Consider the following 26,971-nt stretch of genomic DNA (forward strand, 5'->3'; position numbering starts at 1 on the left):
TGTTCGGGGGGCCTGGTAGGAATTTTTCCATTTGGCATTAGGCTTTTTGGTTTTTTCGCCTACCTCGTAGCAATCGTCACAACTTTCGTGGTATTGGTGGGTAGGTTAGGCATTGGAATAATGTGTTGTGGTGTCGAAGGGCTAGGTGTGGCCATCGCCTATGCCTTCAATTTTGGGGTATTCCGTTAAAGGAATCTGGCGGTCGTGTATTCTGCCCGATGCCTGCTTGGCGGGAGGCCATGGCACGACCCTCGGTGACATCAGGGGAGAGCCTATAGTTGGATTAGCATCAACAGGCTCCACCTACTGGTGAATAAACCCCCCTCGTTTCAGACTCACCCCTCTCTGAGGGGGTGGAGTCAGCTGACGTAATCCAATGCCTAAGCCAATACCTTTTCACTTGCTGTAATCAATAAAGTTGTGGCCTTTTCTTGCCCATGAACCTTATATCACGTGTCCTTGTGTATTCATTCCTCTTTGGGGGGATCGGGTCCTCGAACCACAACTCTAGATTGTATAACCAAACCTCTGAATTAATGGAAGTTCTTTTGACACACTATTTAAACATGTCGATGGTTGCATGAAGAGCAATTGCTTATTTGGCATTCCACAAGAATGCTGTTGCATGTCGAAGGCTCACACTCCATGAACTGGCTTACGCAAGACTGGCATCTGAGTTCAACATGAACTGCCTACCCTCCAGGGACAGCCCAGAAATTACAACAGCCCTGGTTTCTGATTTGATCCTGGAATGTCCCTATTTCCCCCAGCAGTGTTGTTGCTGCTGCTGGGCTCACGGAGGAGGATGAGCCTGCACTTATCTTGAATGATGATGATGATGATGATGGCTGTGGCGGCTGTGAGAGAACATCCTGTTGCCTCTCCATGGCTGCTGGTGCTGGTGGTCGCCTCTCTTAGGCAGCTCGTAGCAAGCAGCTATTGGAGAGCAGGTGAGGTGAAGGAGAGGCTATGGCTTTTAAGGCCCAGTCTTGTGTGATGGGCTGGCTCTGAGGGGCAGGCAGAGGACAGGGCTGCCCTGAAGAAGAGGAGTTTGGATTTGATATCCCACTTTAGCACTAACTAAAGTGGCTAACAATCTCCTTTCCCTTCCTCCCCCACAACAAACACTCTGTGAGGTGAGTGAGGCTGAGAGACTTCAGAGAAGTGTGCCTAGCCCAAGGTCACCCAGCAGCTGCATGTGGAGGAGTGGGGAATCGAACCCAGTTCACCAGATTACAAGTCCACTGCTCTTAACCACTACACCACACTGGCTCTTCTTCCTGGGTGGGAACAAAGGGGGAGCACAGTGCAAGGAGTCTTGATTTTATTTTAAAAAATGCTTTGTGCACCTGAGTCTAATCCTCCCCCTTTCTAAAATGTATTTATTGATGTGTGTTTTTCAATCTACCAAAGAATCAAATCAAATCAGGATTAAGGGGTTTTCTCAGGACAGTGGAGGACGTGTGTGCTGGTCCCATTGATATAGTGGTGGTGGGAATGACAGGGTCACTGAGGAGGGTCAGTTGCAAGGAAGTGAGAAATGTCCCTATTTTCATCTGAGGAACGTGGGATGGTATGGAACTGAGCAGTTAATGTACTGGATGGTAAATATTTTCCTAAACAGAAAGAGGAAATTCATTTAACTGCTACGAGACAGAGATGCATTTTGGAAAGGTACATCACCTTTCATTAAATCTTCTGCAATAAAATCTGTGATTTAGTATAATGGAAAGGGAGAGGCTAACTGCCCGATGCAAGGTCCCACTGACCAGAATCTTCCCCTAGTGCAAATCAGTGCAACTTTGCCAGTTTTCCCAAAGAAGGAACTTTACAATTTTGCCAAGAAGCTGTTGCTGCGCAATTAATTACCTTACAAGATCAATAGGCTGAAACTTGTAAAACGATCCATATCGTGCCCATTCTTGATACAGCAGCTGTGTGGGGAAAATAGATATACTGTTGACATACTGCATTTAAATGACACACACACAAAAAAAGTTTCAGGGCTTAAATGGAGCCATGACTGAGTGTCATGAGATGTGAGCTCAAGTTTGAAACCTGAACATGCTCCAGAACATGCAAAATAATAACAAAAAGTGTATCATGTAGCACATATATGAACAGCTGGATTAAAATGCATTGTATCTGAGGAAGAATATGTGTGCTTCATGGAGGAAGAAGGCCCAACACCCCTCTTTCAAAATTAACCACTGAGGGTTGTATCAAACAAAGCTAGTCAGCTGACAGTAAGGTTTCCATCACTGAAATGGGGAGGGAATTTCTTTTACACTGATTCACCCTCTTCATCGCATACCCATGATCAGTCTGTTGGCCAAACAGAGCCTTATCTCAGTGCCACACCAACTCTGCTTACTTTTCTACAGTCAATAAAGTTCTGGTCTGTTTCAACGTGTTGTGTTCTGGTTATTGGCCCTTGCCCTTGACAGGGGTTGGGGGTGGCCTATAGCACCTGCCTTGCAATGGGGTTTATTACTACTTAGTGTGCTTAAAATAATTCCAAGTCTACACAATACAATATTGGGTTGTAGTCTAAGCAAATAAACCCAAAAAGCTTAAACAGGGAGGGGCCAGAGTAGGGACTAAATAAATTACGTGCATTTATCTAGTAGTTTATGCGGGTGGCGCTGTGGTCTAAACCACAGAGCCTAGGGCTTGCCAATCGGAAGGTTGGCAGTTCAAATCCCTGTGACAGTGTGAGCTCCCATTGCTCGGTCCCAGCTCCTGCCAACCTAGCAGTTCAAAAGCACGCCAAAGTGCAAGTAGATAAATAGGTACCACTCTGGCGGGAAGGTAAACGGCGTTTCCGTGCGCTGCTCTGGTTTAGCCAGAAGCGGCTTAGTCCTGTTGGCCACACAACCTGGAAAAACTGTCTGCGGACAAACATCGGCTCCCTCGGCCAGTAAAGCGAGATGAGCGCCACAACACCAGAGTCATTCGCGACTGGACTTAACTGTCAGGGGTCCTTTACCTTTACCTTTTTTTACCCAACTGAAAGCAGTGGGGCTTGCATTCCAAATAAACATTATCAAATTGGGCTGTATGCCCTGGACACAACTATAACTGAATAGGGTTTACAGTAAATTCAGACAAGGTGTCAGTGGAAGTTCTGAATGAACACTTCACCCCTATGTACCATGTGTGTTCCAGTTTCCTGGCAACTGTTCCTCACACATCATTGCTCCTCAATGACCTTTCCAGGATATCGTCTTTAAAACAACTATGTACAGGCTAAGGGATATATCCAGCTAAGTCATATGCAGAGATGATCCACTAGAATCAATGAACAAGCCAGGGATTTCAATGAGTTTACTCTAAGTATAACTTAGTAAGATGCAACCTTGTCCAATCTTAAACATGATTACTAGTGGAACTTACATTGTAGCAAACATGGATAGAATTGCACTGAAAAGCAAATCAAATGCCCACTATTTTGCACACTGCAATGAGTAAGGTTCATTATTGACTTCTAAGAATGATAATATATTGTGAGATAATTATGTATTTCTAGTATATATTAAAACAAATAATAAACAGTTTATTTTTTGGGCTGTCTGCATAGCCGCCTATCAAGATGGGAAATGTTGCTGAAAATATTTGAGTTGCAGCTTTTCTAAAGTATATTTATTATGAGAATTGTTGAGACAAAATGACTCACTACCTCTTCTTTTTAAGGGATATTATTGCAATGTTGAAAAGTGCTTGCCTCTTTTGTCATTATTTTGGCAGTGACTGTGAAAATGTTTTGTTGATTCAATTATATTTTCCCCTCTCGGTCTCTTTTTCAACTGGCTTCCTTAGCTATCCATGGTGTAATCATGTAGCCAAAACTGAATTGCATTCATTGATGGGATTCCTTATTTTTTGAGATCACCCAGCCAGCTAATATGGGAATTGTTCTCCTCAGGCACATCATCACACAGAAAAATCTAACTGGCCATGAATCATTGTGATCCATCACACTCACTAGTTTGCTGGCATCAGGAGAAAACAAGAAATCTGAACCAGTATTAGTGAGAGCAAGAGCACCAAGACGGATTAAATAAGAATGTTCTCACTATTAAAACATTTTTCAGGAAATATCCCCGTTGAGGCTGAACCAAAGTTTCATAAAATCACTGGTTTTCTTGAATTGTGAGTGTCATTTCACACAGAGCGTAGGACCTGAACCAACGGATTCAAATTGCAAGAAAGGAGACTAAACATCAGGAAGAACTTGTTGACAGCAAGATCTGTTTGACAGTGGAAAGGTGGTGGATTCTGTATCATTGGAGGTTTTCAAGCAGAGCTTGAGGACCATCTGTCATGAATGCATTGTAGGGAGTTGGACTAGATAACCCTCAGGGTCTGTTCCAACTCTACAATTCTATGAACATTTGCATCATTTGTTTTTCCCCACAAAAAGAACCTGAAGGTGCTTGATTAGGACTGGCCTTTGCTTTATGAGTTGGTTTGTTGTTGTTTAGTCGTTTAGTCATGTCCGACTCTTTGTGACCCCATGGACCAGAGCACGCCAGGCACTCCTGTCTTCCACTGCCTCCCGCAGTTTGGTCAAACTCATGCTGGTATGAGTTTGGTTGGATGGACGAGATGGTTGGATGCGAGAACACCATCCAACCATCTCGTCCTCTGTGGTCCCCTTCTCCTTGTGCCCTCCATCTTTCCTAACATCAGGGTCTTTTCCAATGAGTCTTCTCTTCTCATGAGGTGGCCAAAGTATTGGAGTCTCAGCTTCAGGATCTGTCCTTCCAGTGAGCACTCAGGGCTGATTTCCTTCAGAATGGATAGGTTTGATCTTCTTGCAGTCCATGGGACTCTCAAGAGTCTCCTCCAGCACCATAATTCAAAATTATGAGTTGGTACATAAATCTTAATCAAGGGGGCTTGCTTACAAGAAAATAAAACCCAGTTAGTGTCAGTCTACCTTTGTCTGAGGGCCACACACTGCAAGGAAATGGAAGCTGCATTATGTACCTTAAAGGAAACACCATCAAAAGGGCTGAAAGCCGTTTTTTAAAAATGTCTCCCTTCACTTTAAACCTGATCAGGGCATTTCAGGAAATTAAACACTGAAACTATTCAGGTTCAGATAGAAAACAGATGATGTTATACGTAGAAATTCTATAGTCAAGTCTTATGGCTGGGCCATAGGAACATGTGTGAGCAATCAATGCAGTATTTCTGGAAAGAACCTTTTATGTTTTTAATACTTAACACTTCATAAGACGACCTAAATGGGCAAGTTAAGGAGAAGGGCAGCCCAACTTCTGGGGTGAATATTTTTCCAGGCACTAAGTCTTTTTAAAGTAGCGTTTCCACTTTTTGCTGTGATATCCAGTGAGTCCGAGCAAGATTAGCTGCTATGTCAGCATTTTGCCCTCCAGAAGAAAGTTTCGGCTACCTCTCCTTGGGGCGGATACAGATAAAAATGACGCTCCATTTATCCAGGCTTTATGCACCTCCATTTACTGATGACTTATGCATCTCTGACAACGTGTTATCCATTTGTGGATTTTCAGCACCCCTTAGTGGCCAGATCCTGTGTTGCCAAACTCTCCTTTGGGGGGCAATCCCATCAGGAAACGTTCCTGTGCATTGGCACATTTAGCACTTGCAGTATTCAAGGAAAACTGGCAATCTTTCACCAGTCCAATAGAGATAGGATGGAAAGCAAGGCTAAGAAGGGGAAGACTCATAGCATGGTATGGTGCAGTGCTAAGCAAGAGCTCTGAGACTTCAGAAAGGCAGCTAAAACATGAACCAGCGGCCTGACTAACCTAGCTTCTTTTGCTGAGGAAGTTCAATCTGAAGAAATGTGGAGCATTTTCACCCGAGTGAAAAAAAGCAAATGGACCGCTAGGAATTATTAGGAAAGGAGATGGCAGTGAGCATGCTAATGTTGCTATATCAACCTATAGTTGTGGCCAGTGCTTCCCCCCCCCCCCCTAAAAAAATGTTTAGGGGTGCTCTCATTTTGACTCAAGAAAACCAACATTTTATGGTTCAAATTGGGAAAAAGAAATACAGTAAATGGACAAAAGTACAAAGATTCACAAAACGTTAAGGGGTATGCGTTACACACCTCCCCCCCAGAAAAAAGCACTGCTTGTGGCCACATTTAGAAAATACATATGCAGGTGTGGGACCGGCCATCCCATTTCAAGGAAGATGTTATAGACTAAAAGAAGACCATCCAAAATTATTGGCCATCTCCTATATTAGGAAAAGTTAAAGCATTTAGCTGAGGAAAATGAGAGCCAAAGTATAAATTAGGTTGTTTTTTTAGGTACTTAATGTGGTTTTAAGGGGGGGCATATGTGGGACTCTGATCTGGAATGGGCTCCCAATCTGGATAAGGGCCCTATTATTATATTTTCATTTATACCCTGCCTTTTCCCCTGACAGGGATTCAAGGCAGCTTACATATAAAATAAGTACAGGTAAAAACATAGGGGGGGTTGTTAAAAAACAAATAAATATTAAAACTATGGCAGCTTCATCTTGAACTCCCTTCCCTTGCTATCTTCCCCCCAAAGTGCTGTAAACAACTAAGGGAATTTTCAGTAGCAATTTTCTGCACTGGGGGCATAGTCCAGACTGTTTCAAATACTTCATCTTCTCTAAATGGCCTGGGCTCAGTCAGAGAAGCATCATATAAAGGACCAATAACCCCCCTTCTTCTTTCTTCCGAAATCAATGCATCACTCCCTTTCCTCTCCAAGTATCAAACTAGTAGTTCTGCTTTTGTTTCTTTATTAGCATGGGATATAATGCTGAAAGCTAGCTATGACAGATTCTTTTTTTTTACAGGCAACTTTCATAAATTATATCTATTTGACCATTTCTACAAACAGTTATACTGAAGACACCTGGCGGAAGAATAACACAGAGGTCTTAGCAACACAATATTGTTGTGAGTTTGGGAGCTTCACCCTGCGTGATGCCTGTGTTCCCTGTAATTCTTGGGGTCCTGGAGGATTCCGTTGTTGAATTAGCCAGGTAAGTTTCTTGCTGAGTTAAAGGCCCTTAGTACGGCTAGTATAAGAATGGAAGATGCTCTGTGGAAGATGACCCCCCTCCCTCACATGGCTGGTAGTAAGGAAGACAAAAGCAAGCGTGGAATGTGTGTGAGCTGGGCTAGAAGTAGGCAGAAGCCAGAGAGGGAGAGACATGCTTGATTTCTGCAGGAATACTAGGCTGTGACTATGGGAGAAGGTCCGTATAGTTAAAGCTATGGTTTTCCCAGTAGTGATGTACGGAAGTGAAAGCTGGACCATAAAGAAGGCTGATCACCGAAGAATTGATGCTTTTGAATTATGGTGCTGGAGGAGACTCTTGAGAGCCCCATGGACTGCAAGAAGACCAAACCTATCCATTCTGAAGGAAATCAGCCCTGAGTGCTCACTGGAAGGACAGATCGTGAAGCTGAGGCTCCAGTACTTTGGCCACCTCATGGGAAGAGAAGACTCCCTGGAAAAGATCCTGATGTTGGGAAAGATGGAGGGCACAAGGAGAAGGGGATGACAGAGGATGAGATGGTTCTCGAAGCTACCAGCATGAGTTTGACCAAACTGCGGGAGGCAGTGGAAGACAGGAGTGCCTGGCATGCTCTGGTCCATGGGGTCACGAAGAGTCGGACACGACTAAACGACTAAACAACAACAACAAATGGGAGACCCTCTTGGGGTGTTAATGCTGTGAGCACCTCCATTGTAGGCTCAGGTTGAATATGTGTGTAAATAAGCCACATATCCTAAAATTTCTGCCACAATCTCGGCTGTATCTCGTTTCAAGGACACTGAACCCTGGGTAAGTGCCTGGAACCCCTGGAATCTTGCACTGCTTGGAGACTGGGGTGGCAGGCAACAAATATGGATACAATCCAATGGAAAATTCCTCTGTGCAAACACTACTGAAATTAACAGGAGCTGTGACAGAGCAGGAGAGCTTCAGACTGGACTGTGCCCAGTTTGCAGTATATTTTCAGCACAAAGGCTTGATTGCAGGGAACAGATAGTCACATTCAAACCCAACGCCAACCAAACTGAAGATGTAAATTATTTTACCTTTCTTTCATTCATTTCTTTGTTTTCACCGTCATATTCACCCTGAAAAGACAATGCTATTGGTAAGAAATATTGTAGGGAGCAGGAGTCACCTGCTAGTGAAGGGCAGGTAGCAAGAACAGCAGCAGCAGCAGCAACAACAACAACAATTTTTAGTATTAAGGGGCTTTAAGCCAAACATGGTCAATACAATCCACATCAATGCCTTCCCTGTCACTCAGAGGAAACCCCTAGAGGTTTTAGAAACTAGTCATTTCTAACTGCCACAAAATCTAAGTACCGTGGTACCTCTGGTTACGAACTTAATTCATTCTGGAGGTCCGTTCTTAACCTGAAACTGTTTTTAACCTGAGGTACCACTTTAGCTAATGGGGTCTCCTGCTGCCACCGCTGGGCGATTTCTGTTCCCATCCTGAGGTAAAGTTCTTAACCCAAGGTACTACTTCCGGGTTAGCGGAGTCTGTAACCCGAAGTGTTTGTAATCTGAGGTGTTTGTAACACGAGGTACCATTGTACTTCTAAAATTCCTTTTACTCCTGCCCATCTCTGTAATCTATTCTCTACCCCACTACCATGCCTTAAACTGAAAACTCACTGAGGCTGTCCAGTGAAGAAGAAGAAGAAGAAGGAGGAGGAGGAGGAGGAGGAGGAGGAGGAGGAGGAGGAGGAGGAAGAAAAATTTGGATTTGATATCCTGCTTTATCACTACCCTAAGGAGTCTCAAAGCGGCTAACAATCTCCTTTCCCTTCCTCCCCCACAACAAACACTCTGTGAGGTGAGAGGGGCTGAGAAGTGTGACTAGCCCAAGGTCACCCAGCAGCTGCATGTGGAGGAGCGGAGATGCGAACCCGATTCACCAGATTACGAGTCCACCGCTCTTAACCACTACCAACAGTGGGGCACCTGGGGTCCTCCAGACATTGCATCTACCATCCACCATCACCCCTTCCCATGCCAGCAGCTGGATTCCAACAACAGCTAGAGGACCACAGTTTTCCCATCCTTGCTATATATAATCATAGAATCGTAGACTTGGAAGGACCCAAAAGTCATCTAGTCCAACCCCCTGAAATGCAGGAATCTCTACTAAAGCAGGATGGTGATGATGATAGATATAATATTGACCTCCCCTGCCTGCTAGAATGCAATTCAATGTTGAAGATCAGGGGTGGTCATCAACTAAATCATGTTTGGAGTTGGCCCACTGAAACCAATGGACCAACTAGAAATCCCACGAGAACTTTTTTGTGTGAAGGAGTCCTATGTATAAGCCTAAAACTAGGATACTGCATTATTATTATTATTATTATTATTATTAAATTAATAATTAATCATACATAAATAAGCATAAAAATGTGTGCCCCACCACCAAGACCATTCTATTATAACTATCCAACCTCCCAACATTTCATCACTTCTTGTGCTGGTTTAACCCCTTTCCGTTTTAACAGCACAAATTCTATGAACACCCTCCATGTTTCTTCATAATCATTTCTCCTACATATTCCCCATCTTACCTTAATGGCACATGTTAATTTATCATTAATAGCTATATCCCAAACCTCTCCGTAACATTCTCCCATTTTATATTGTACTTGCCCCTTCCCCTTCCTAGCTATAATGATTCGTGCAGCTGTCAAAAAAATTGTGAGCAAGTCCTTCATAGTCTGCGAACCTTCCACCCCATTGTAAACTGATAATCATGCTACCTCTTGACTTTTGCTCAGCTTTAATCCAGTGATTTCTGTTATCTCCTTAAACACCCTTTGCCAAAAAAGTTGTACATATTTACACCCTCACCACATGTGAACATAATTCCCTGTTTCCTGGCATCCCCTCCAACATAACACTGAATATCCCTTATTTATTTGAAGGATACTGCTTCTTAACAGGAAGTTTGCACTCCAGCGGAATCTCATATGTAGCATCAATTAAGCATTCTTTCACTTTTAACAAGGTTCTTAGGAAATTGACAAGAGAGTGTATACCTACATCATGGAGAGGAAAGGCTGCTTCATAAACATTGTTTGCTATTAATGTGTTAATACCTAAAGAAAAATAAAGATAGCAATAGTTATTTTTAAACACACATATATATTTGCTTTTCGACCAAAGAATGCGATACCACTAGCACAATGGAACTCCTCCCTTCTCTTCCCCCAATGTGGATTTCAGCTTATGAATGTAATGTTAAAATCTGATTGGTGGAAATATTATGTTTCAGAGTGGGATATACATCTTACAAGTAAATTAAAAGTACCGTATTTTTCTGTGTACAAGACTAGGTTTTCCCCCTAAAATATAATGTCCAAAATTTGGGGGCGTCTTATACACGGGGGCCATCTCCCCCCATTTTCTTAAACCGGAGTTCTACATGGGGGCGTCTTATAGACTGAAAAATACGGTAATTTAAAATGATTTGAACTCTGCAATCAAAACGTGACATCTGAATCTGAAATCTAGCTGGTTTGTTTTGTCACATCTGAGTTAGCTTTCGGATTGCAACATCTCCATTCACCAATTTTGACCAGGATTTGCTGTCACCTGCTCACATATTGCTGCCACTCCAAGCAAAAGTGCTTAAACTGTGAGTGCTACTGAAAAATAACCGTATATCAAGTGTCGATGTTCAATGCCACCTATGCACTGAATATTTGTAGAACTAGAGATTATCCCGTCTAACAGAAGCTGCAGAAGAGAATTTGGGAGAAGGGGGGAGGGAAGTTTCCAATTATATTGAAGGCAAGGCCAATAAAGCTCAAGGCTCAATATTAGTAAAAAATAATAATAAAAAAATCAAGCAATATTATTTTCTTAAGGGAATTCATTCTGAATTCACTTAGCTACAGAATGTTTCCAGAACAGTTTGCACCCTAATGTTAGGTGTTGTTTATACTGGCCCAAGGAGAATGCTTTTCTTTGAATGGAAAATTCAAAGGACTGTGTGCAGTCTGTGATTTAACAAAACCTTTACATTCTCTTCTAACAAAAAAACTAATTATGTAACCTGTATAAATTATGCAGATTGTTAACCTTTGGTTTTAGACAATTTATTCTGTCAATATATATATATTTTTTACGATTTTGCATAGTTTATTCTCCATGATGTCCAACAGAGCAGGATTCAGAAACATGTCTTTTTATTTGATTATCCAGGATTTGCCCTAACCTACTAAGACATAGCAGAATGCACTACGAATATATCTTAACAAGCATCTGAGATTCAAAATTTAGAACAAGAATTCAAGAATATTAAAAAGCAGCTTCCGAAATAACATTTTTTTAAAAAGCGAATTATTTCTTACCCATGCTGTTTTTGGCTTTTGTAGTATATGTACGCTTCAAAATTTCATGTACCTGCATCGAAACACACAAACATGGTGTAACTAACAGATAACTTCTTTCCAAGAAACAGATGTTCTGCGTGAAGCCAGTAAGACACAAAGATGATATTCACCATACCATATTTTTTAAAACTATATTTAAATAAAATAGCTTTCTTCATCTAGTATTTCATAGTCCTGTGCTACGTCAAACTGCAGGTGAAGGCTCAAGCAACTGGAAGCTCCTATATACGGTAACAACAGTAACAGCCCGTGTATATAGCAAACTATCATATCAGAGAGAAGGCTATATTTGAACCCATCTCCTCTTTGACCGTCATGGCTTCCCACATCAAGGGTTTGATAAGATTCAAACAATGTACATTAAATAAAAATTAAAGAAGATACCCTCCCCAATGAAAAATAATTGGAAATAAGCAGTGCTTTTTTCAGGGGGGGGGAAAATGTTTACGGGTACTCTCATTTTGACTCCAGAAAATCACCATTTTATAGTTCAAATCGGGAAAACTAAACACAGTAAATGGACAAAAGTACAAAGATTCCTAAAATGTTTAGGAGTTTGCGTACCCCAGAAAAAAAGCACTGGAAATAATCAGGGTTTGTAGCCTCTGCCTCAGTGACCATAAATCACCACGTAACCAGGGGCCCATGATGATGAAATTTGAATACCACCCTTTTTTCGCAGATCTCAAGTGGTTCACAACATAAAAATGCAAGATAAAAGCACAAAATACATGATAAAAGAAAGAACCAAAACCCCCACAAACCATTAACTCCCTCTCCCACTTGTAGAGAGCCATGAACATTTATATAGATTTTTTAAAAAATATGTGATTATCAGCAATAACAGTGAATGCAGTTAAACACAGGGGGGTTCCCTCATGCGTCACACCCCCTCCGCTGACTTACTATTCGACTGCGGGTAGCATTGTCAAAAAATGTGTCTTTATCTTGAATGTTGTACCTTGAGAAACAGTGATAGACAAGATCAGTTAAAATGTGCCTTATGCAATTCCCAGAAGAGCAAAAGAAGGCCAGTCCTATGCGTACTTCCCTGAGAGTAAGGCCCTTAAACGTAGTGGAGCTTACCTCTGAGGAAACCTGTAAAGGATTGTATAAATAAAAGGTGACAGATTTTGTTTCAAAAAGTTAGCCAGCTTATATGATTCTGCTTGACAAGTTTAACAGGGTAATTTCTAGAAAGCATGTTCTCCTTCATGGAGAGCACGTGTTGCGGTGGGGGCCGCCAGGACACTCCAAAGTTGTGGGCGGGCTAATTGTTCGTTGGCCACTGATGCGATTGGGGCTTCCCTTGTTATTGGGAAGAAGTTAATGTTGCCATTTGTTGATTGACAGCCAGAAATGCTAAAACTCCTTGCACGAGGCTAGGGCTTCCTCTTTTCGCCCGTGCATTGGATTGCCCGTCCCCCCCCCCTATATTTAGGGTTGTTCGCTTTGACCTTGCTATGCCTGTCATGGGGTCGTCTGCTCTTGGGGCAGGGGCCCGGTAGGAATTTTGTCCATCTGACTGATTGGCTGGGGCTATTTGGTTTTTGCCTACTGCGTAGCAAATCGTCACAACTTGTAAGGTTCGCGGTTAGGCATTGGTTTATGGTTTGGTTGGTTGAGGGGCATGGATTGACTGTGCCTGCCCCTCTAATGCTGCTGCTGCAAGGGATTCCGTTAAAGGAATCAGGGGCTAACTATTGCTTGTCCACTCTGTCAAGGGGGCTCGGGCCATAGCAGTGAGCTCCTGGTTGCATTTGGGGAGGGCTGAGGGCAGGTTCCCTGCTCCGCGTAACCCCCAAGTGTATTCCCCTATTCTGACTTTCGCATCGTGCGGAATGTCAGTCTGTCCCCCATGGTGGGGGCAGATAGTCACAACCAATGCCTAAGCAACCACTCACAAATTTGTATTTCAATAAAGTTGTGGCCAAAATTATGCCAAAAATCTTAAACAAAAAATTCTGTGTGGTGTGTGAGTTATTGGTGTGGCCCTGGGGACCTCGACACGCAAATGCAGAGTTAGGTAAGAATCACAGGATTTTCCTTCTCTCAAAACGTCCTTGCACTCCCTGCTTTCAAGAGAAGGGAACCCTATTCAATAATGTAATTTACAGGTTTAAACCCATGATTTTTTAAAATTCACCTGGGAAAATGTTCCTGGATATTAACTTATCCTATGCCAAAGTCTGAGGGCAGTGCAAGAACTTTAAGAAACAAATTATACAATGCATATTTGAATATAAATAAATCCCCCACTGCTTCCTGGTGACAAAATGTTTGCCCGAACAGAGAAATGTTGCATTAGTGTCTGCAGCATGGCTGTGGGATAAACACTCCTCAGTGGTGGACTTTGGGCCCAATGTGGGGCTCAAACCCAAACTCTGAGAGCATGAGTCTCATGCTCTACCTGCTGAGCTGCACAATTTCTTTTTCATTATCATAATTCGTTTATGAGGAATAAGAATCTATATTTTATGTACTGAAGTTCTCACCCTGGGCCAGCAGGGGGATACTGTAGATAGTTATGCAAATGAAGGATCGAAAGTGACGTTCAGTGATTGGATAGTTTGTATGCAAATGAAGGATCGAAAGTGACGTTCAGTGATTGGATAGTTTGTATGCAAATGAAGGATCGAAAGTGACGTTCAGTGATTGGATAGTTTTAGAAAGTTGCAACAGTTACATTGTTCTGGAGCTCTATATAAGCAGGCTGACTGAGCTCCTCAGTTCAGTTCTATTCTGGCCTCTGAAGAAACAAGAGCTGTTTGAAGAATTGCTGTGTCGTCTGATATGTTCACCCACAACTTAACACTATACATTCCAAACCTAGCTGGTGTTTTTTTTAAAAAAACAACAACCAGCCAAGATAAAATACAGAATTTATTGCATCTGCAACTTTAAATAACAATACTTAACAAATATATATGCATGCACACACCTTTACACACACACACACACATAAGAAAAATTATAATAAGTGAGAAATCTGATGTATTAGCACGCTCTGATCTGCACACCAACTTTAGAGAGGATTAGGTCAGTTCACATCATGGTTCACAGAAATCAAATTCTGTAAGCATCTAATTGCATCATCTGATTTCTGCTGAGCTAAAAGGAAGTGTCTGTCAACTTCCTCTAGCATCACAGAAAGTAAGGTGCCTGTTCTGATGCTACAATCCTCCGTTTGAGATCCCTGACACCATACATGGTAGGTGAGGGCACTCAAAGATGTAACCATTTCAACTGTTTTCTTAAATAGTACAGTCCCATGAAGACTGTATACGATGGGAAGTTATGTGCAGTCTCAATCACCACAACATTCCTCAATGAATTATATTTCTCAGGGAATTATACTGTGCACCTTGTTAAGTACTCACAAATAGAGTTTTTCTCTGGAGAAAGGGTAAGATAAATGCTTCATTCTGGTGGTATTTTGCTGTGGCACTTTGGGCTGCAAAGGTTTTGTAAACTTCTGCCATATTTCAGACAATTTATTGACAATTCCCGTTTCTTCTGTTATTTCATACGTCTGGAGAAACAAAGAGAGCATGAATGAGCAGGTGGCTTCCCAAATATTAATTTGTTTAGAATAATTAAACGGCATCTTTTCACCAGCAGTGTTCCCAGAGCCCATATCCAAGAAAAGTTAGTGAAGCACCAATATTGAAGGAGAATTACTGAGTATTGTTCCACCACCAGTTTTGGTTCCAGAAAATGAGCTCCTATTTAAAGAAAAAAATGTCACCCCCTGAAGTGGTTGTCTGCAGTGTCTGAATAGACCCTGGGAACATTTGTGTTTTTTTTTAATAAGATATTTATTAAGATTTTCAGAATATTACAAGACAAAAAAAGGGGGAAAAAAGAAAAAAGAAAAATACGAAATAAAAACAGTTAAAAACAATTCATTCCTTCCGTTACTTAGCCTTCATTTGCTTATTTCCAGGACCTCCTCACATCTCCCTTTTTTGTATTCCAATTCAGTTATTAGTTCAACAAATCCCTCCCCTCTTTATGTATCCTAATCGTTAATCATAAAATATTTGTAATTTTAGATTTTTACCTATTAATAAACCATTTTTTTCATATTCCCTTATAACATTTCGGCTAAAGACCACTTAGTTTCTATCCGACATCATTCTAACATTCATTAATTTTGCAATATTTCTGTAAATAGTCTTTAAACTTTTTCCAATCTTCTTCCATCGACTCTTCTCCCTGGTCTCGGATTCTGCCAGTCATTTCTGCCAATTCCATATAGTCCATCACCTTCATCTGCCATTCTTCCAAGGTGGGTAGATCTTGTGTTTTCCAATACTTTGCAATGAGAATTCTTGCTGCTGTAGTAGCATACATAAAAAAAGTTCTGTCCTTCTTTGGCACCAATTGGCCGACTATGTCCAGGAGAAAGGCCTCTGGTTTCTTCAAGAAGGTATATTTAAATACCTTTTTCAATTCGTTAGACCCTGGGAACATTTGAACTGCTAGCTAGGAATATTTATTTTATCTTATCATTTCACAACATTTGTGTCAGGGCTGGCCCACCCATGAGGCTAGGTGAGGCAACTGCATTGGGCAGTAGGATCCACAGGGGCAGCAGATGCCAAAGTAGATCTTTAATCCCCCCCCCCATTCTTGATATAGGTCTTTACTCACCCCTTCTTCGCTGGCGGTGAAGAGGCACCATTTTGTGGTTCACCTCAGGTGCCAAAATGTTTTTGGCTGGTCCTATCTATATACTGCTTTTATAAAACCTCAAAGTGGTTTACAAAAAGATTACGTCTCTGCCTTTGGCTTTACTAACGTACAAACATTCAATAGTGCTTCTTAGCCATCATTCGTTCAGCTGATCTGCAGCACAGGATAAAGGTAAAGGGACCCATGACCATTAGGTCCAGTTGTGGCCGACTCTGGGGTTGTGGCGCTCATTTCGCTTTATTGGCCGAGGGAGCCGGCGTACAGCTTCCGGGTCATGTGGGCAGCAGGACTAAGCCGCTTCTGGCGAACCAGAGCAGCGCACGGAAACGCCGTTTAGCTTCCCGCCGGAGTGGTACCTATTTATCTACTTGCACTTTGACATGCTTTCTAACTGCTAGGTTGGCAGGAGCAGGGACCGAGCAACGGGAGCTCACCCCGTTGCGGGGATTCAAACCGCTGACCTTCTGATCGGCAAGTCCTAGGCTCTGTGGTTCAACCCACAGTGTCACCCATGTCCCACGCAGCACAGGACACAGAATGCTTGAATGCGAAGGGATCTATTTTAAGAGGCAGGCTGAAGCAATCATTCCTCATCAGGTTAGTTTATATTCTCCCCCCCCCCCCGCCCCCAGAACAGCAATATATTGGCTTAGGTAGCACCAAGTGAAAAGGAAGGGAGAAGCTTGAGTTATTTCAAGGCAATCCTAGTAGAGAGAAGTTCTGTAAGAAAAGAAACCTAACAATCAAACAAGGAAAATATCAAGGTATCAGCTGTTGATGGGAAGATGGTTCAAACCAGTGGATGCTGCTACAAATCAAGAGATTACAAGAAAGCATTGGGTAGAACTGTCTGGGGGTTAAGAGTTCCTTGATGGTGGAACAAACCACATCAGATGGTAAAGGGAAAGGTACCCCTGATCGTTTGGTCCAGTCGCAGATGACTCTGTGGTTGCACACTCATCTCGCTCTATAGGCCAAGGGAGCCGGTGTTTGTCCACAGACAACTTTCGGGTCATGTGGCCAGCATGACTAAGCCGCTTCTGGCAAACCAGAGCAGCGCACGGAAACGCCGTTTACCTTCCTGCTGGAGCAGTACCTATTTATCTACTTGCACTTTGACGTGCTTTCGAACTGCTAGGTGGGCAGGAGCAGGGACCGAGCAATGGGAGCTCACCCCGTCACGGGGATTCAAACCGCCAACCTTATGATTGGCAAGCCCAGGAAGCTCAGTGGTTTACACCACAGCGCCACCTGCATCCCCAACCTCAGATAGTCGACATTTCCTAACAGAGGTTCGGTGGCCATCTGTCAGGGCCTCTTTAGCTGTGATTCCTGCATTGCAGAGGGTTGGACTAGATGACTCTTCAGGTCCCTCCCAACACTACAATTCCATTAAACAACTAACATGTTGAAACGTGTGTCATGCCAATTTCCTTCTAAAGCTATGGTTTTCCCAGTAGTGATGTATGGAAGTGAGAGCTGGACCATAAAGAAGGCTGATCGACGAAGAATTGATGCTTTTGAATTCTGGTGCTGGAGGAGACTCTTGAGAGTCCCATGGACTGCAAGAAGATCAAACCTATCCATTCGGAAGGAAATCAGCCCTGAGTGCTCACTGGAAGGACAGATCGTGAAGCTGAGGCTCCAATACTTTGGCCACCTCATGAGAAGAGAAGACTCCCTGGAAAAGAACCTGATGTTGGGAAAGTTGGAGGGCACAAGGAGAAGGGGACGACAGAGGACGAGATGGTTGGACAGTGTTCTCGAAGCTACCAGCATGAGTTTGACCAAACTGCGGGAGGCAGTGGGAGATAGGAGTGCCTGGCGTGCTCTGGTCCATGGGGTCACGAAAAGTCGGACACGAATAAACAACTAAACAACAACAACTTTATAAGTGGAGGGGAGCATAGCCTAGGTAGTCACTGGGGAGGGGGGCTTCTTCCTTGCCAGACTCAGAGATTAGAAATAACCAGCCTTCCCTGCCTTTCCTCTGTAATGTTCTGCAAGTTTCAAAATAATTAAAACAGAACTGAGTACTACTTACCCTTTTAGTGGGCATTTTTATTTTAAGAAACTCTGCTTCTCGACTAAGTACATTCCATGGTGCATGTATCCGGACAAAACTCAGTCCTTGTGTCTTATTCTGAAAGGTGAAAAGAGGACATATTTTCTTGAAATACAAATTAAATTACAAATTAAATTAGAGGAACTAAAGGCGCAACATACAAAATAAAGGGGGCAGCTGATAAAAAAGGTGCAGATTATATAAAAGTAATGCCCTTTACCTCGTATTTTCCGATTTCACAACAGAGCACACTTTTATAGTGTTAACATATAGCATATTAATTATAGTGGATAAAGAACACTTTATGGGTTTCAGGGTTAAAGGCACGAAGCATCCTGGGCTCACGTCTCATTCAGCTTGAGCTGGAGTGCCATTGGGTATCTTGGAAAAGCCATCTTCAACCTCACTTTCCTGCCTGCATATCAATATCAATATATCAATATGGCCTGAACCACAAAGAAGGTGGTTGAGATAGTGCCTTAAATAAGAGAACTGGTATCTACACTGCATGAAAAAATGAAAAAAAAATCACAATGTATAATTATGATACAACATATATCCTTCCTATTCTTTCCTTTAAAAATACGTACAGAGGTAGTAACTAGAGTTGAGTTGTTGTTTTTTAATCTTTGGGCAATATAGAAATCAGTTAGAGATGCTCTGACTGGGTGGGTTTTTTCCCCTCTTCATTTAAGATTATACCTATCCTTAATTTACATAACGAGACCTGCAAGTCAGGGACCCATATTTTGTTTATGCTATTTCTGTAATGCAACATGAACACTAGCGATGCTACATTCTTGTCCTTCGATCAACGCTACAACAACACTTTAAATAGTCCTAGTACACTTGGGCTATGTAGATCAATCGTGTTACTCATTGTGAAGGAGTTGCGTGGCAAGGTCCCAAACCCTCCTGAGATGTGGAATAAAGACACATGAAACAGTATTTTAGGTTAATGGGCAAAAAAGGCCACAACTGTATTGGTTACAGAAGGTGAGTGGTATTGGCTTAGGCATTGGAAACCACCTGACTATATCTGACTCCTGCCTGTCTGCAGGAGTCTTGGAAGGGTTAGCCACCAGTAGGGGGAGCCCTGCTGATTTACATCAACTAGAAACTCCCCCAGGATCACTGCTAGGGGTCGGCCATGGCCCCAGCCCCCCCCCCCCGGGGCTTTGGATGGAGACCACGCCCACTGGATTCCTTTAACAGAATATGCTTAAATTAGGAGGGGTGGGTGATGGCCACTACCTCCCTTCACCTTCAACCTAATACTCTGATGCCTAACCGCTAAACCTTACAAAGTTGTAACGATTTGCTACAAGGTAGGTGAAAAATCCAAATGGCCGGTGCCAATTTGCCAAGTGGAAAAATTCCTACCAGGCGCCTTGGACAACCAAGGTGACAACCGAGGTCCATAGCAAGGTCAAGAAATAGAAGAGCCTAACCTAAGGGAGGGAGGGCGGGAGAACTGACCGAGCAGGGAGAAAAACACGGGCGTGTCCTTGGCCGTGGGCAGTTTAAATAGCCTGCACCACGTCCCCGGACAGTCAGGATTGGACGGCCTTGTGACGTTAACATATATGAGAGAGTGCTGGAAGGGAAATAGTTAAACAGGTTGCACAGTCAGGACCCAGGGGGGTGTAGTCAGTGGGTCTATAAAACCAGTTCTGGGAGGAGTTCGTTGGGAGTTGTTGGTGGGCAGTTGGTTGGATTTAGTGGGTTGGCTGGTTGGGAAAGGCAGTTGGTACTAGAGAGACAGTTAGGGCAGTGGGTTCTTGAGTGTGGGGAGGTAGAAGAGATAGAGAGAGGAAAATAAGACTAAGAAAGTAAAGAGCAACAATGTTTGGAATGCCGTAAAAGTTTGTTTGTGTCTGAAATAAAATACACTCTTCTTTATTAATTGAGAAGCTGACTGAGACTGAAGTGATTTTACCAGGGAGGACCTGGTTGGTGGCAGCGGATTAGTGGTGTACGGGTCAATAGTCCGTGAGACGACCGGGGGCTCCGTACAAACGCCACAGGCCTAAGGGTGCTTTGGCTGAGTACCATCCAATGGTGCAGGGGTGATCCCGCCCTGTGTGCGTGGGGAGGGCTTGCTCCCAGCCCCCAACGTCATCTCCCCAGGAACGGGAAATGGCTTTTCCTAAGTTCTCATGCTCTATTATGCACTTTTCTCAAGGGCTCTGTGTAGCTGTTAACTACATTTGACAGAGTTAGGTAACACAGCTGCTTTGTAATCAAGTGAAACTATGAATAAAACTGCTCCTGTTCGTTTTATAAAAATACATCTCCAAAAGATGAAGCCAAGGAAATGGGATTTTTTGTTGGGTTTTTTTGGCTGATTTATTGCAGTTCTGATGTAAAGTGAGACCAGCTATCGCTCAGAGGTGGTGTCTAGGGTATTTACAGAATCCTTCTGGGTCACTTGGCACTGCCTCTGCTTACACAAATTGCTTCGTCACTAGTCCCAGGGAGCTACCAAGCAATTCACAACGTGCATTGAATTAACAAACATCAAGATACAGATTTTCCATGTTTGTGTATGGGACTTGAATCATATAATTCATTTTAACATTAATGGGAGTTGCTCTGCAAAGTCTGATTCCGGGTCACTGCATTGAAAAGAAATCTCTATGTAGATGTCCTCACTGGTTGAAAAATAATGACTAATAGCTTCCAGTAATATAGGAATATTTGTAATTAATGAGGTTTCTTTAGATATTGATAGATGGGAGTACCCTATAGGGAAGGGTTAATGCTCTCAAGATGAATATTATTCCCAGATTAATCTACGTTTTGAGAGGAATTCCAGTTCGGTGTTAGCAATTTTTTGGAAAAAATATTGAGATGTAAAAGTATTATTGTGGGGGAAGAGTTAAAAAATTCAGAGGATAACATCACCTTAATATAAAGGTAAAGGTAAAGGACCCCTGACAGTTAAGTCCAGTCGAGGACGACTCTGGGATTGCAGTGCTCATCTCGCTTTACTGGCCGAGGGAGCCGACGTTTGTCCGCAGACAGTTTTTCCGGGTCATGTGGCCAGCATGACTAAGCTGCTTCTGGCGAACCAGAGCAGCACACGGAAACACCATTTACTTTCCTGCCAGAGTGGTACCTATTTATCTACTTGCACTTTGACGTGCTTTCGAACTGCTTGGTTGGCAGGAGCAGGGACTGGCAACAGGAGCTCACCCCATTGCCAGTGGCGGTGCTTCATGCTCTGGGGCAGAGAGCAGGCGGGGGCAGGGCTGGTGCGCATCCTGGGGGTGTGGCGCCCAGTGCAGGTGGGGGGCAACCACAATAGCACCCCACTGGGATCATGCTGCCAGGGTGTCTTCCTCCGCCAGTGCCTGTCACGGGGATTCGAACCGCTGACCTTCCGATCAGCAAGCCCTAGGCTCAGTGGTTTAGACCACAGCGCCACCTGCGTCCCACTAAAGTAAAATAAAGTAAAGTAAATGTAAAAGACCCCTGGACGCTTAAGTTCAGTCAAAGGCAAATATGGAGTTGCAGCGCTCATCTCGCTTTCAGGCCAAGGAAGCCAGTGTTTGTCCACAGACAGCTTTCTGGGTCATGTGGCCAGCAGGACTAAACCGCTTCTGGTGCAACAGAACACCGTGACAGAAAGCAGAGTGCATGGAAATGCCGTTTACCTTCCTGTCATAGCGGTACCTATTTATCTACTTGCACTGGCGTGCTTTCGAACTGCTTGGTTGGCAGGAACTGGGACTGAGCAATGGGAACTCACCCCGTTGTGTGGATTTGAACCGGCAACCTTCTGATCGGCAAGCCCAAGAGGCTCAGTTAAACCACAGCGCCACCCTGAAGGACAACATAACTGGCTGGCGCCCTAAACAGGAGCATGCCTATAAAGGGGTGAGGGGAGTTTGCAATGTTTTACTGTAGGTCCCACTTGTTAAAACACTAAGTATGTGTCAGGGAACTGCCATCGGAAGGAAGGGAAGTGAAAGGGCTCACACAGGTTGGGAGAGACTCAGCAGCTGAAGAGGGAACCAGTAGGGGGAGAGGAGCTGAGCTGAGGGAAAGTGAGCTGGAGGGATGGCTCAGAGACACTTCCAGCGAAAACAGTGGGGAGGTTTCAGGACCTCCTGTAGGGACACCCACTCCTCGCCGGAAACTGTCACGCAGAGAGTCCAGAAGACGTGTTTCCGTTAAGGAGCTTTTATGTTGGAAGCGATTCCGAAAGCAACCACTGTCGGAATCTGCCAGCGACTGACGGAGCCATGTTTAAGGGGCTCCGTTACAGACAGAGGTTTGCAAACTTGACCAAACTCTGAGGGACTTGGATTTTACACACAAGCAGCTCATCGTCCCATCACAGCATTCCGACAGTCTCCGTGAGCAGCTTGTGCAGGAGAAGGCATCATGAGCAACCCAGCCGGAACCGGAGAAGCAGGAGCTGGGGCGGGTCCAAGCCTGGAAGAAAGGTACCGGGTGTTGGAGGTCCAGCTAGCGCTGCAGACGGCGAGGCTTGAGGAGAGGAGGGCTCAGGATGCAGACAAAAAGGGGAAAGACACCCAGCTCGCCAGAAAGGTACCAGGATTGGTGCAGAAGTTTGGGGGGGAGCCCAAAGACTATCATGGCTTTCGGACAGAGATGCAATATGCCCTCAATCTGCAGTTTGATGAATTCCCTGACGAGGAATCACGAGTGGCTTTCGTGATTGGGCATCTTGAAAAGGGGGCGAGAGACTGGGTTAGACCCCTGATGGCAGCGAATAGTGACGTCCTAAAGGACACGATGAAGTTCTTTCGCGCCATGGATCTGATGTTTTCCAGCGATATTGAACAGGGAGTGGTGCGCAGACAGTTAATGGCTTGCAAACAGGGGAGCCGATCTGTCCGTGAGTACTGGACTGAGTTCACCATGTTGATCCATAAATTGGGGTGGGATCTATCGGCGGAACCCATTCAAATGCTCTTTGAAGAAGGGCTTTCTTCGGCTGTGAAAGACGAACTTTCCCGGGCGCCCAGGGCGGAGTCTATGGACCAGCTGACCAAATCAGCGCTGACCATAGGAGCGCGCCAGGAGGCGAGAGCATTGGAGAGGCGGGAAGGGAAGGGGGAACGTTGGAAGGAGTTCCGCATTCCAGACATTCCAGAGCCAACTTTCCCGCCGGCAGAGCCGATGGAAATCGGAACAGCGCGCGCGCGCGCAGTTTCAAAGCCCAGTGAGGGGGGAAAGAAGGAGGGAAAAGGCGCCCGGAAATGCTATCTCTGCCAACAGCCAGGTCACTTTGCCAGAGTCTGCCCCCAGAGGAAGGAATGGCAAGGGATGGTAGGAGCTGTGGAGGGAAGAGAGGAAGAAATACCGGAGCAAGTAAAAGCCAACGCCTGGCTGCCACCGTCGGGGCACAGCAGCCAGGCCAAAGAGCAGTGAAAGTGCCCACGCCAGAACCTCCTAAACCCGCCCTAGTGATAGAAGTGGCGCTAGAGCTGCCAAACGGACACCCTCTAAAGATAAAGGCGCTGTTGGACTCAGGCAGCTCCTGCAATTTCATGAGCAAAGAGTTTGCAGCTGAACACCAGATACAGACGATCCCTTTAAGCAACCCCCTGCAGGTGACCACGATCGATGGCAGGGAGCTGTTGGGAGGAGAAGTCAGCTTGCAGACCGTCCCAATGATAATGAAGGTGGCAAGGCACACCGAACTGATAGCGTTTAATGTGGCCACCTTGGGAGGAGCTCCCATTATATTGGGGATGAGCTGGCTAGCGTTACATGATCCGCTGGTGGGCTGGCATCAGAGAGTGGTTTCTTTTGGTTCAGCACATTGCTTAGAACACTGCAAAGAGGGAAAGGGTTTGGCAGGGGCCCAAGCCACCCTAGCAGGGACTGAAGTAACGGAGAACGTGAAGGTACCACGACAATACGCAGATCTCCGCGACGTCTTCAGCGAAAGGGAAGCTGACCAACTACCTCCGCATAGACCCTTTGACTGTCAAATCAATTTACTCCCTGGGGCACAGCTCCCTGTAGGCAAGCTGTACGCCATGTCAGACAGAGAGATGCAGGAGCTAAGAGAGTTCATTGACAAGAACCTGAAGAGAGGGTTCATCAGAGAGTCCAGGGCGGTGGGGGGCAGCCCAGTGTTTTTTGTGGATAAAAAAAACACGAGCAAGCCGAGGCTGGTGTGTGACTTCAGGGCCTTAAATGCAGTGTCAGAACCAGTGGCTTTCCCTATGCCCAGGATTGACGACATTTTGACAAGGGTGCGGAAGGGAAAGATTTTCACAAAGCTGGACCTAAGGGGGGCGTACAACCTGATACGAATAAGGAAGGGGGATGAATGGAAAACCACCATGTTCACCCCTTTAGGGGCATTTGAATATTTAGTTATGCCCTTCGGCCTACAAGGAGGCTCCGCATGCTTTCAATCGTTTATGAACCACGTCCTGGGGCCTTTGCTTTACAAGAATTGTGTGGCCTTCTTAGACGACGTGTTGGTGTATTCTGAGAATGAGGAGCAGCATGTGAGAGACGTCAGAGAAGTGTTGAGCAGGCTGCAAGCCAACCAGCTGTGGGTGAAACTGGAGAAGTGTCAGTTTCATACCAAGGAGGTGGAATTCCTGGGGTATCGCCTGTCAGACAAGGGATTGGCCATGGATCCCGGCAAGGTCCAGGCGGTGCTGGAATGGAAAACACCCAAAACAAGGAAGGATGTGCAGAGGTTCCTAGGATTTGGGAACTTCTATCGTAAGTTCATCCGAAACTTTGCCCACCTGACGGCGCCCATTACGGACTGTCTCAGCAGTAAGAAGAAGTTCGTTTGGACTGAGGAGGCGGAGCGAGCATTTGAGGAACTAAAAAGGGCCTTCGCCTCGGAACAACAACTCCTGCATGTGGATTTACAAAAACCGATGAGAGTGGAAACTGACGCATCAGACAGAGCGATTGGGGCGGTGCTTCTGCAGCCAGGGAAGGAGGAGTCAGAGTGGAGACCGTGTGCCTTTTTTTCGCGAAAGCTGAACAAATCCGAGAGGAACTACACGGTGTATGACCGAGAACTACTAGCCATTCATGAGGCGTTCCGGAGATGGAGGCACCTGCTAATTGGCGCACAACATAAGGTGCAAGTGTGCACTGACCACAAGAACCTAGAGTATTGGAGGACGGCACGAGTGCTCAACCAACGGCAAGTGAGATGGGCCCAGGAGTTCTCCAAATTTAACTTTGAGATTTGTTACGTGCCAGGCCCAGAGAACATTAGGGCGGACGCTCTCTCACGTAAACCTGAATATTTGGAGGGGGAGGGAGCACCCGAAGAGAGACATGTCATTCCAGAGGACTGCTGGGTGTGTGGGGCGGCATTGGTGGGACAAAGAGAACTGGTAGAGGAAACAGAGAATGATGAATACGCCCAGAATAAGCTCTGAGGTCTTAGGGGTGAGGGAGAGGAACCAGGGGGTTTCGAGGAAAGAAACGGAGCTTTGTATTACAAAGGGGCACTGTATATCCCTGAAGGAGACTTAAGGGGGAGGGTACTCAAGCAGTTGCACGACAACCCCACGACGGGGCATTTTGGACAACACAAAACCATGTGGTTGGTCACCAGGGAATTTTGGTGGCCTAAGGTGAGGGAAGATGTACGGGAGTATGTAAGAGGGTGTGAGCAATGCCAGCGAGCCAAAGGGGAGAGGCGGGCACCGGCGGGGCTATTAGAACCCTTACCAACCCCAAAACGACCTTGGGAGGCAGTGTCGATAGATTTTATGACTGATCTGCCGAAGTCCAAGGGGAAAACAGCCATCATGGTGGTGGTAGACCTACTAACAAAGATGTGCCACTTTGTAGCCTGCTCGCATGCAGTCACGGCGGAAGAGACAGCGAAGTTATTTGTAGAACACATTTTTAGGTTGCACGGGGTGCCATTGAGGGTGGTCTCAGACCGAGGAAAACAATTTACTTCCAGGTTCTGGAGGAAGCTCATGAGCTTACTGCAGGTGGAGGTCAACTTGTCGACTGCCCGGCACCCTGAAACCAACGGGCAGGCGGAAAGAGCAAACGGTGTCCTCCAGCAATACCTGAGGTGTTATGTCAATGACAGAGAGAATGACTGGGTAGAAAAGTTGGCGCTGGCGGAATTTGCCTACAACAATGCCGAGAATGTGTCCACAGGGATGAGCCCCTTCTTGGCTAATTATGGGTGTCATCCCAGGGCTTTCCCAGGGGGAGAAGGGGAGAGATGGAGCGTCCCGGCAGCCGAGCATTTTGTAGAAGAAATGGAAGCAATCCATCGTCAGCTCCAACTCAACTTAGAAAGGGCGAAGGAAGAATACAAGAGGCAGGCAGACAAGAACCGAAGGGAAGGTGAAACCATAAGGGTGGGAGATAGGGTGTGGCTGTCAACCCAAGGGTTGCCGTTCAAAGGAGGTTGTAAGAAATTAAGACCCAGGAGATTGGGTCCCTTTGAGGTCATTCAACAGGTCAACCCAGTGGCTTTCAGGCTCCGGTTACCCAACCACATGAAACTGCACCCAGTATTTCACAGGTCGTTACTGTCACCGTATGAGGGGGGACGAGAAGGGATGGCCACTCGGGGACCGGTCATAGAAGAAAGGGAATGCAGTAGCCATGTGGCAGAAATCCTCGACGCCAGGTGGAAGGGGGATCAGGTGGAGTATTTGGTAGCGTGGGAAGGAGAACCGGAGTCAGAAAACACTTGGGTAATGGCAGAAGATATCAATGACGAGGTATTGATAGAAACGTTCCATCAAAGGTTCCCAAGGAAACCTCAGCCTGTGGAGAG

At 44.9% G+C, this 26,971-nt stretch overlaps 1 protein-coding gene and 1 long non-coding RNA gene across 3 annotated transcripts in view; one reads left to right on the forward strand and one right to left on the reverse strand.

Moving 5' to 3' along the window:
• ANO2 (anoctamin 2) overlaps positions 1 to 26,971 on the reverse strand; it is a 147,690-nt gene that overhangs the window by 94,214 nt on the left and 26,505 nt on the right. Inside the window, exons 1-8 of one of the 2 annotated variants that reach the window (XM_081005454.1) lie at positions 19,675 to 20,219; positions 18,175 to 18,273; positions 14,813 to 14,964; positions 12,339 to 12,393; positions 11,391 to 11,442; positions 10,078 to 10,133; positions 8,085 to 8,126; positions 1,870 to 1,934 (exon numbers count right to left, since the gene is read on the reverse strand). In XM_081005454.1, coding sequence (XP_080861580.1) covers positions 1,870 to 1,934; positions 8,085 to 8,126; positions 10,078 to 10,133; positions 11,391 to 11,442; positions 12,339 to 12,393; positions 14,813 to 14,964; positions 18,175 to 18,273; positions 19,675 to 19,779 — 626 coding nt within the window. In that variant the 5' untranslated portion in view covers positions 19,780 to 20,219. Of the gene's footprint in view, positions 1 to 1,869; positions 1,935 to 8,084; positions 8,127 to 10,077; positions 10,134 to 11,390; positions 11,443 to 12,338; positions 12,394 to 14,812; positions 14,965 to 18,174; positions 18,274 to 19,674; positions 20,220 to 26,971 lie in introns of those variants that run through there. The other variant, XM_081005453.1, reaches the window with a different exon arrangement.
• Positions 13,905 to 14,209, forward strand: LOC308477325. Its single transcript, XR_013986489.1, has 2 exons — positions 13,905 to 14,000; positions 14,049 to 14,209. It is a non-coding gene; the product is annotated as an uncharacterized lncRNA (long non-coding RNA).

Source organism: Podarcis pityusensis (genome assembly GCF_964106645.2).
Source record: "Podarcis pityusensis genome assembly, chromosome: 5".
NCBI classification, from domain to species: domain Eukaryota; kingdom Metazoa; phylum Chordata; class Lepidosauria; order Squamata; family Lacertidae; genus Podarcis; species Podarcis pityusensis.